General features: G+C 54.8%; 1 protein-coding gene across 1 annotated transcript; it reads left to right on the forward strand.

Moving 5' to 3' along the window:
* Positions 1 to 1,405: 1,405 nt before the first annotated feature.
* On the forward strand, positions 1,406 to 4,365 carry BXZ73DRAFT_83737 (uncharacterized protein; the record flags this gene model as incomplete). Its single annotated transcript, XM_048023946.1, has 11 exons — positions 1,406 to 1,530; positions 1,582 to 1,657; positions 1,702 to 1,894; positions 1,978 to 2,074; positions 2,108 to 2,674; positions 2,724 to 2,935; positions 3,119 to 3,272; positions 3,501 to 3,567; positions 3,755 to 3,846; positions 3,932 to 4,116; positions 4,244 to 4,365. 11 exons carry the CDS (start codon positions 1,406 to 1,408, stop codon positions 4,363 to 4,365), a joined length of 1,890 nt encoding a protein of 629 aa, XP_047870822.1.
* Positions 4,366 to 10,502: the final 6,137 nt, after the last annotated feature.

Below are 10,502 nucleotides of genomic sequence, written 5' to 3' on the forward strand. Positions count from 1 at the left end.
CTTCCAACACTGCATTGATATGAGCGCTTTGTTGACATCTAGACTGGCTGCTATGTGGACTAGGTTCACGAATATAATCAACATTATAGGGAATTGATCTGATTTACTAGTAGGCAGGCATAGGTGCAATGGGCAGAGGCAGGGCGATACAGCCACTGGGCGTCTAATAACTTGCAGAAGCCTCACTTTTCTGAAAGCAGCCCTTCAAAATTGAATCAATGTCTATAAATCTTGAGTATATTCATAGTAGTAGTCCACATAGAGTCTGACTGAAGCCCCCAAATAGCGCTCATCTCAGTCTGTTGAATAGGTGTGAACACTAACAGGCACTACAAAGTGTAGAAAGGAGTGAAGCGCTGGGCCCAGGTGGCAGTGCAAACCCAGCGCTAGTGGAACCCTACAGGGGGACCCTAACCCAGAGCTAGGGTGATGGGAGTAAGTAGCAAACCTATGCGTGAGAAGTGGCTGTGCTAGTCAAGAGTAATCAGAGTCTGGAATATATTCCCACGGCGTTGAGTTAAGGGTGTCACACGTCGCAGCCAGAGCCCACCCCATAAAGAACAATTCATTCGTACCTCATTAATCGTAATCTGGCGGCTGGGTGGGAAGTGCAGGGTAAGGTGGACGAGCGAGGTGGAGTGGAGCATAGCAACCTATGGGTCCTACGTCGGGGCGGGATATCAGCACACAACACTAGCGAGAAGGATGTAAGACGGACCGTGTACGCGTGCACATCGCACTCTGGGCCCTCTACGATCGTGATTTCGAGAGAGCGGAGGTGTGGCGTCACATGTGGAATCACGCTGAGCACGAGGGCGAGTGACTGGCGAGGCATGTGATGATAAATACATTGCCGCTGCTGCAACCGTGGGGGGCCGTGCATCACAGAGGGAGAGTTGTGTGCATGAGGAGAGCTATTACATACCTCTCTCCTTGAGCGCGATGACCTCCAGCCCGTTCGAGCCCCGCGGCACGGGTAAGGCTGTTTGCGGCTCGATCTACGGATGATCCAGATCCGAACCCACGGATCAGGTGACTTCCGGGGGCTTGATCCAGATCTGCATGGATCAGAGCCTCTGGAAGAGCCAGAGCCGCGTGATCTGGAGCCGCAATCCGCGGATCGAGCCGCCAAATGAGCCGCACTCTATGGCTCATTGTGGGTGTGTGTGTTCTGCGGATCTTTCTCACTCAAGTGTGTTCTTTCAGACTATTAGAAATCTTTCATGGTCATTGACAGCAAGCAAAGCAGTACTTTATTGACAGGATTACTACTCTACAGGTATATATATACAATTGGTAGCTAAGAGGGAGAGGTGAGCAACATGGGAGAGGTAGTTGACACGAGCACAAGACACGTGTGATGCAGGCGATACGGGAAAGGTGGGTGTGAGTGCACGCGCAGGTGATGTGGGCGCGAGCGAGGCAGGCGAGGACGTGGTGGGCGAGATGGGTGGGCGACGCGGGCGCGAGGCACATGGACGAGGGCGAGGGCGAGACGGGTAATGTGGGTGAGGCAGATAACGCAGCGACGTGGGTGCCACGGACGCAGGCGAGCGCAACATGCGCGTGAGGTGGGCAAAGTGGAGGCGAGAAAGCGGCGGGGCATGTACGAGGGGGGCAGGCTGGAGGTGAGACGGATGGCGGCGGCGAGGGCGAGGTGAGTGATGCCAATGCGAAGAGGGGCGGACGAGGGTGATACAGGTGACGGGCGATGTCGATGAAGTGGGTGACGCCGACGCAAACATGAGCAACGCAGGGGCAGATTGGCGACGCGGGGGCAACAGGGGTGATGTGTACGAGGTGGGCGTAACTTGGAGTGAGAGATGCGGGCGACTTGGGCGATGTTGTGACGTCGGTGAAGCATGGCAGGAGGGGGATATGGGCGATGCGGACGGTGAGGTGGGCGACACAGCGAGGGCGACACGGCGAGGGCGGCACAGAGGCAAGAGCAAGGCGAGTGACATGGGCGTGGGCCAGATGAGAGCAAGACAGGGGGCGCGGGCGCGGAGGACGAGGGCGAGGGCGCGGAGGACGAGGACGAGGGCGCGGAGGATGATGGGAGCGCGGCGCGGCCGTAGGGCAGGTGAGGACGGGGAATGTGGGGAAGGCGATGGGAAGGGTTTGATGGGGGCGAGGGCGAGGGCGGGAGCAAGGGCGAGGTGGGTGACCCGGACGAGGACGAGGCGGGCGAGACAGACGAGGATGACGCGGTCGAGTGGGAGGGGGGCGAGCGCGAGCGCATGGCGCGCAGGGGCATTGCCAGCGCGGGAGAGGGTGAGACAACGCAGGGAGCAGACGGGGCAGGGGAGGACTCACCAGGGGAGATTGGGGCCACAGGAGCTCACCGGGACCCCACAGGCCTGCGCGATGACGCCGCATGGACGGAGGATCAAGCGACGCGGGCGAGACGCGTGACGTGGGCGAGACGGGAGGTGCGCAGGACACGTGGCGCTGAAGCCAATGCGGAGGTGGTGGTGGGCGACACGAGGCAGATCCAAGGGATAAGGCGGAGGGCAGGGGCGTGGTGGAGGAGGCTGAGCGCGGTGCGGGCGGAGGACGACATAAGGCAGAGGAGGCGGAGGGAAAAGCGCGGGAAGAGGCAGAGGACAAGGGCCTGGCAGGGGCAAACCGGGGGATGGCGAGGTGGTGAGACACGGACAAAGGGAATGCGAGGGTGAGCATGAGACGGGCAAGGATGTGGGAATCTCACCAGAGGAGATCAGGGCCGCAGGAGCTCACCGCGACCCCACAGTGCAGCTCCTGGGCTTGAGGACGGCTGTGCGCGCGCACGCGATGACGCCACGCGGATGGAGGGTGGAAGGCAAGTGGAGGAGGGGTGAGGAAAGACTGGAGAGGAGGAGGGATGACCACGAGCAAGTGATGCGCGAGACCCACGTTCGAATCCGAACACTGCCCGATCGGGATGGATTCCCGTGTGAAGACGCCAAATGCGGGCGCCAAACGCTGTCGAAGTGCGAGTAGGTCATGTTTGGTGTATAACTCAGTCATTTCTTCATATAATCACACATAGAGTGCATCGTTAGAAGGAAGATTCGGGTAACTTTCGATTTTTATAGCTTTTGTAGTAGATATGCACATATATGAGCTATCACTCAAGATTCTGCGGATAATCCGTGGATCGAGCCTCAGACCCGCAATATTTTGGTCCCCTTGACCTGGAGCTGCTGGGAGCTGGAGCTGCAAAGAGCCGGAGCCGTTTGGCTCATGATCTCCGGCTCACGGCTCCAGATCATCGCGGGTTTACCTGCAAAGTGAGCCGGACCCTCAAACAGCCTTAGGCACAGGCACCGGGCTGCTGGGGCTGGGGCTGCAGGAGGACGGCGAACACTTTCCTCACCTGTGCGCAATCGCACCAAGTGATGCAAACACCCGATGTGCGGTGGCGTGAGCCCACAACACGTTCGCCGTGTCCGTCCCGATGAAGCGCGGCGTACCCACCAGCTGTGGGTGTAGCACGTACACGTGGAACCGCATCGCAGTGGCGTACGTGAACAGCTCCAGCAACTGCATTGGGGCTACGTGTGCACCAGGCGTTCGGGCGTTCAGGTAGGACGAGCTCGAGGGCAAGAACGACCTGGGGGAGCGTAGCGTGCGTGAGTCTGGCTGGAGGGCCTGGGGGCGCTTCGGGTCCGTGCGCGAGTGTGAACGAGAACCAGTCGGGCTTGGAGGTGATCCCACGTGGGTGGGAGAGTGGGAGAGTGAGAGAGTCATGTCTTGTAACGAGCGTGGCTAGAGAACAATGTGGAAGACGAGGAGGGGAGATGAGGGAAGGAAGGAGACACGCATTGCCATTTGGCGCCCGCGTCATCCACCTCTGGAAGACCGGTGGGCGCTGATGCAGACGTCTCGCATCTCCTCCCCTCCTCCTAGAATCTCTTGGTGCCGCTCTGGAACACATGTCTGCGTAAAGAATCCCTGCCGCTGATATCTTCGCACACCGACACCTCCGGCCTGTGCACTACCCCTCAGCCTCTGTCCCCCCACTCGCCAATACACCTGCACCGTTCCATCACCGACAGCCCGCGCCCACACAACATGCGCTGGAACGCGCTCTCGGTACCAGCCCAACCTCGCCGTCATCGCGCCGCCGCTCTCGTGCGTGACTAAGATTGTGGCTGCACTACCGCTCGCCAACCACGGAGGTGCTAGTCACCACCCATCGCCGACTGCGGAAGCGCTCTCGACCGTTGCCGACGGCGCATCTACCCATCGCTGACCGCAGAAGCGCTCTTGACCGTGATCACCGACCGCAGACCCGTTGGTGTCGGGGTGGTGGTTGCTTGGCGGTTCTTCCTTTTGAGAGGGGTGCAAGGGATGATTAAGATGGCATCTCCACGGCCCTGATGGTCGAGAGCCTGATGGAGACGCTTCCCAGTTTCTTTGCACAGCTCGCAGAGGCGGTCGTCAGAGTAGTAGGTGGCAAAAGCATGGTTGGGTGTTTCGAGGATACGCGACATGGCATCAGCCATAGCCACTGGTGAGAGCTGGATACGGTGTGGGTGAGGTCCGCCTCCGAAACACAGCTGCTTTAGGCACTGTAAAGACAGCACTCGGGTTGGGAGATGCTCAGTGTAAATATATGAAGCAAAATATCATACCTTCTCGAAGATTAAGCCCACAGTGGCGGGGTTGGAGATCCGGCTGCTTGTTATGTCAAAGTCCAAGTTCCGTCGGGAACGAGGCCTAGACGCCGGGTGGTTATGTCTGTGCAAAGTCTCTTGATGCCGACGTGAGTAAGCACGGTGCACTATCGAGTGGACCAGTGAGCGAGTGAGGTAGAAGGCAAGCAAGAGAGTCAATTAGCACTTGGCCTGAGAGGACGTAGCTATACAGGAGGTCGAAAGATAGGGAGCGCTATGCTGCGTCGTCCCTCTTATAAGTACAAAGGCCTTGAGGCTACGGTGCGCGAAGGGTGAGGTAACAGGGCGTATACAGCGAGTCCATACGAGTCAGTACGAGTCATGGTAACGGCGTGTGAGGGGGTGTCATGCCACGAGGTTGCCATGAGGCATGTGTATGTCCGAGGCGAGGCTGCGCAGCAGCATGAGGCAAAGGATAGGGGTGGTGTTACAGTAGCCCCTGAGGGCACGAGGCATAGTCCATGACGGAGATAACGAGGGGGAAGGAAAAGGGTGGGCGTACGCATGGTGTTCGTAACATCAGCTCCCCCTCTCGTGAGGGTTGTCCCAACCCTTAGTTTCCGAAGATGTTGTTGGCATCCAGGTCGGGGTCTTCACGAGGGCGGTACCCGATCTGGCGAAGTCGTTCGATCAGGTTGACGATCACCTCATGGACCGTCTCTTCGAGCGACATCTCGGGTTCACCATGCAGAGGGATCCCCACATGTCGGTACTGGCTGTAGTACGTGAGGAATCGCCGCCAACGTCCCGCGTCAATCATGCGGTCATCGACAACCTCTTCGCAGTGGGCGTTGCACCACTGTGCCACGACATTGAGGACGTGGAGTTCGAGGCTGAGACGAATGCCCAGGGCGACGTAGGGGAGGGCGGCAGCGATCCTCAACTCAATGTTCTCGGGTGAGTACCGCGCCGGCCAGTCGAGGGCATACACCCCAATGAAGTGGTTCGCTGAGAGATAACCGCGGAGAGCGTAGCGGCTAGTAGCTCCTTCGAGGCGAAATGGTTGGGCGACCAGGTTGTAGGCCCATAGGAGTTCCAGGCGGGGGGCATCGTTTTCGTCCTTGTGGTCGGTAGAGGAGGCTTCTTCCCTTTCCGAATCCGTGTCGTTGCCCATGTCGTCGTCGTTGTCGTACGGGGGTGGGGCCTGGCCCGGGCCGGCGAGTTCGTAGTGCACCTCGTCATCTGCGTAGTAGTGCACTGTTCGTGCGTCTGTGGATGGGGTAGGGGTGTTGGGGTGGGAGGACGTGGAGGTGGGGTATGGGATCCACGAGGTCCGAGGGCGGCGATCATGTCGGAGAGGGTTAGACCTGGCGTGGGGTGGTGGGCTCCTCGTTGTCGTCTTCTTCTTCCACCGGTGAACCCCACTCTACAGCTGAACTCTCCATGCCCATCCATCCTCCTGCAACGGCGCGTGTCCGGTACTCCTCCTCTTCCCATGTGGCCCGGTTGTGTTTGGTCTCGGCGGGAGTGGGTGACGCCTGTGCGTACCGTGTGTAGTCCGTGTGTTGTTTGCGTCTGGGGAGGAGGTCGGCGAGGGCGTGTCCTACCTGGTAGGTAGCTAGTTGGCGAACAGCGAGTTCGGCACCTCGGATGAGGAGGTGCATAGTGGCGCATACAGCTCTTTGCGCGTTTCCTTGACTTGCGCTGGTCCAGCCGCTCGGTGCACGAACGTGTTGGCCTCTTGGTGAGTTTGGTAGGCGTCAGCGAAGATCCGATAGGTCTCGATGCAGTGGGTGGCTCCCGGGATGTGTTCGGTACGCATGTGCACTTGGTCGTGGAGATCAGGGTGTGCGATAACCCATCCAATATGGAGACCGAAAGAGGCCAGGGTGTTGTTGCGGAGAAAGGTGACTGGGAGGTGTTGGTATGAGATGAGGGGTCTATCGGTGATAAACCGAGGGACGGTTCGTCCGGCAGTCGAGGTGGACGGGTGGGCGACAGGGGTAGCCCGTGAACCAGTGGAGCGTGAGCTCGGGGTGGTGTTGCGAGTGCGAGGCATGATAGTGAGAGTTCGAGAGAGTGAGTTTGAATCAGTGAGTGGGGGATAGGGTTTGGTTCAAAGTCGGTGCTTCTTCTTATAGGCGTGAAGGACATCTGGTGCGTTGGTCAGGTGGTGTTCTGGTTCCCAGCCCTTCCATGCAACAAGATAATAGAGCTTCGGCTTCGATCGGCTTCCCCGCAGTTGATGCTTGAGGATTGCTTCAACCTCATGTTCTTCTTGTCCTTCTACAAGGTCAGGTGTGGTCTGGGCAGGTCTGGGCCGTGTTCTTTTGTCGTACAATATGGTGTGAGCAGCGTGGCATGGAACACGGGGTGTATCTTCCAACTGCGTGGAAGCACGAGTTTGAATGTGACTGGCCCCATGACTTCGGAGATAGGAAACGGGCCAAGTCGCTTTGGCGCCAGCTTTCGATAGGGGTATGAAAGCCGGAGATTTGTTGCTTCTAACAGCACTTTGTCGCCCTTCTTGAATGTGATTGGGTGTGCTGGTGACCGTCGTGCCATTGCTGTGGCGGCCTGGTTGTGCGCGGCGATTGTGTTTTCCTGATTGGCCTTGAGCTGTTTTAGCCGTTCTTGCGTGCTAGGGTGTTTGAGGTTGCTGCGGACCGTTCCTGCTATGTTTGGCTGGTATCCGTAAAGGAGTTCGAAAGGTGATTTCCCAGTTACTGAATGAGTACGTTGATTATGTGCAAATTTGAATTCCTTGAGGCGGTCCGCCCAGTGATCTGGGTCATTCGCGGTGTAGATTTGTAGTGCCAGGTCAAGTTCTTGATTGACTCGTTCAGTCTGTCTGTCCGTTTGTGGATGATAAGCTGTGCTCATCGTTGTTTCAATTCCCATGGCCTTGTGTAATTCTTTGAATGCTTCTGCTGTGAACTGCGGACCTCAGTCTGATATGATTTTGTCAGGAAGTCCGAAGCGACTAAAGACTTGTTCCCATAGGAGTTTGGACGCTCCTACTGCAGTAATAGTTTTGTGCATGGCGCAAAGATTGCCATTTTGGTGACGTCATGGTCGACGATCACTTGTACCGCATCAAAGCCATTCGAGGGTGGGAGATCGGTTATGTAGTCGTGGTGATGACTCCAAATGGTCGTGTATTGCCGCTATGTGCGATGGGGATTAGGCCGGTTTCGTTGGTGTGTGTTGACCTTGAGTGTCTGACATTTGGAGCATCCTCGGACGTATTGTGTGATGAAGCTTCGCATTCCGTTCCATATATATTCTCTTCGGACTAGGTCAAACGTCTTCTGAATGCCTGGATGGCCCATTACTGCTGGTTCGTGGTATAGTTTGACTATGTCTCGGTAGAGTTCTTCGTCTGGAGGGACGTATACTCTGTCTTTGAAGAGTAAGAGTCCGTCTTCCTCTGTCCAATCTTCGGGGTTTCCCCATGTTGGTCGTCGAGTTTTTGAGTCTTTGGTGATAAGAAGTGTACTAGGTCTGCGTCTCGGCCTTGTTATTGCAGATTCGTCGCTGTAGTTCAACGTTGATTGTGTTGATGGTGAAAATTTGCTCTGGTAGCATGACAATATCCTTGTTATCATCCTCCCCCTGTTCATGGTCTGTTCTCCTGGACAGAGCGTCCGCTTGTGCTATCGTCTTGCCAGGGTGGTGCTTCAGCGTGAAATGGAACTCGTTGAGGTAGCTGTGCCATCATGCTTGTCGTGTGTTCAGTCTTTGAGCTGCCTGAAGTACGTCAAATTTTGATGGTCGGTGATGACGTCTATGGGGTGTGGTGACCCTTGAAGTAGGTGTCTCCATTCCTTGAAGGCTCGTACAATGGCCAGTAGTTCTCGATCATATATTTGATAGTTTTGTTCTGCTTCTGTGAACGACTTGGAAAGATAGGCGCAGGGGTGCCATAGTCCGTCTGGTCCTTGTTGTCGGAGTACCGCTCCGGTTGCAACTTTCGACACATCACACTCTACTTGAAACGGCCTGTGTGGATCTGGCATTTGTAGGATAGGTCTGTTGGTGAAGCGATTCTTGAGTTCTTGAATGCTGCTTCGCATTCCGTCTCCACACAAACGGTGTGTCTTTTCTTGTAAGCGCTGTGAGGGGTTTAGCCACCTTCAGTAGTCCTTGATGAATCGTCGATAGAAATTGCCGAAACCAGGAATGCTTGTACTTCCTTAAGTTTCTTGGGTGTTTTCCATTCCAGTACTGCTTTGACCTTGATTGGGTCCATAGGATTTGGTTGGTCTTATGATAGATCCCACGAATTCGACTTCGGTGACATCAAATTCGCATTTTTCTCCTTTGACGAATAAGTCCAACTCTTCAAGTTGTTTGAGGACTCTAGTGTTCGTTCATGATGTTCCTTGATATGGCAGGAGAAAATGAGAATGTCGTCTATGTAGATTACAATCCATCCTTCACGAATCATGTCTTCGAACGAATGGTTCATCATGCTTTGGAAGGTTGCCGGGTGTTGCATAGGCCAAAGAACATGACCGTGGTTCGAATAGGCCAAAGGAGTGATGAAGGCAGCCTTCCACTGATCTCCTTCTTTGATGCGTACATTATTGTACCCAGCCCGGATGTCCATTTTGTAAAGAATTTGCTCCTTTGAGTTTGTCCATGAGATCGCTGATGAGCGGTAATGGTATGCATTCCGTATAGTGCCTTCATTAGTGCCGATAGTCTTGGACAGGTCGTAGTGTACCATCTTTTTTGGTTACGAAGAAGAACGGTGATGCGATGGGTGATTTGGACTTTTGATGTATCCTTTCTCTAGGTTCTCGTGTATGAACTTCCCTAGTTCATCTTGTTCTGTGAGTGTCAGAGGATAGATCTTGTTCCATGTACGGCTCTTGTTGAAATCAAATCTGGTTTGAGTCAATCGCATGGTCCCATGGTTGTGTTGGAGGGAAACGTGCTGCCGCCTTCTTTTCGAACAGCTGTCGATAGTTTTCACAAAGTCTGGTAGGATTTTGTCCAGGGTTTTTCTACTTTTGCTTTTCCTGCTTCAATTGCAATTTCTGCTGATTTGGTAACTTTCGGATTTGCGGTCTCGTACAATCGCTGGATGATTTTGATGGGTAGTGTGTAAGTCCTTCGTCATTCTCATCTATTTCCAGATAGGCCAACAATCTGTCTTGTACTTCGCTTTGAAGTGGATAACCCCACAGCCTTCCTTCTGGGGCTGGCTGACTTCATTGCAGTTTGTCGATCTGCTGCTGTTTCTTGATACGTGTAGCGTCAATGGTTATCCGTCCTGATTCCCAATCGATTGCCAGGTTGTATTTTCTTATCCATGGCATGCCAAAGATGACATTGTCTTGTCCGATGTTGGCAACATACCAATTTGTTGGTAGTAGTTTGTTCTGGAGTCAAAATGTCCTTCCACTCGGTGGGTGATATTTCCTGTACTATTGATGGAGTCGTCCGCGTTTCTGAAACGTATGGGGACGGGGAGTTGGACGGTTGGGAGATTGTATTTGTCCACCAGTCTTTGATTGACGATGACTGCGTCTGCTCCCGAATCGAGGAGTCCTTTGATTTCAACGGTGATTTTTCCCACTTCCATGTGACCGGAGAGTAAGAGCGCATGCCTGCGTCGCTCTGTATTCGATACTAGGTTACATGAAAGCTGGGGGTACTAGGCAAGTCCGGTGTCGACTCGTCTTGCCTGTTCAAAAATCCTGTTTGTTGTCGAATTGTGCTGCGTTTACTTGGACATCTCCGTCACTCTCCCCTTCCTCAGCCTCGTCTTCTACAGTGACTTCTCTGATTTTCTGCTGAGGTTTTCCCTTCTTTTTGTTAGGGCAGAACCTGGCGAGGTGTTTTCCTTTCTTGCAGAAGAAACAGAGTCCCTTATTCATCAACTCCTTCTGT

Source organism: Epithele typhae (assembly GCF_022376455.1).
Source record: "Epithele typhae strain CBS 203.58 chromosome Unknown BXZ73scaffold_220, whole genome shotgun sequence".
Lineage (NCBI taxonomy): Eukaryota > Fungi > Basidiomycota > Agaricomycetes > Polyporales > Epitheliaceae > Epithele > Epithele typhae.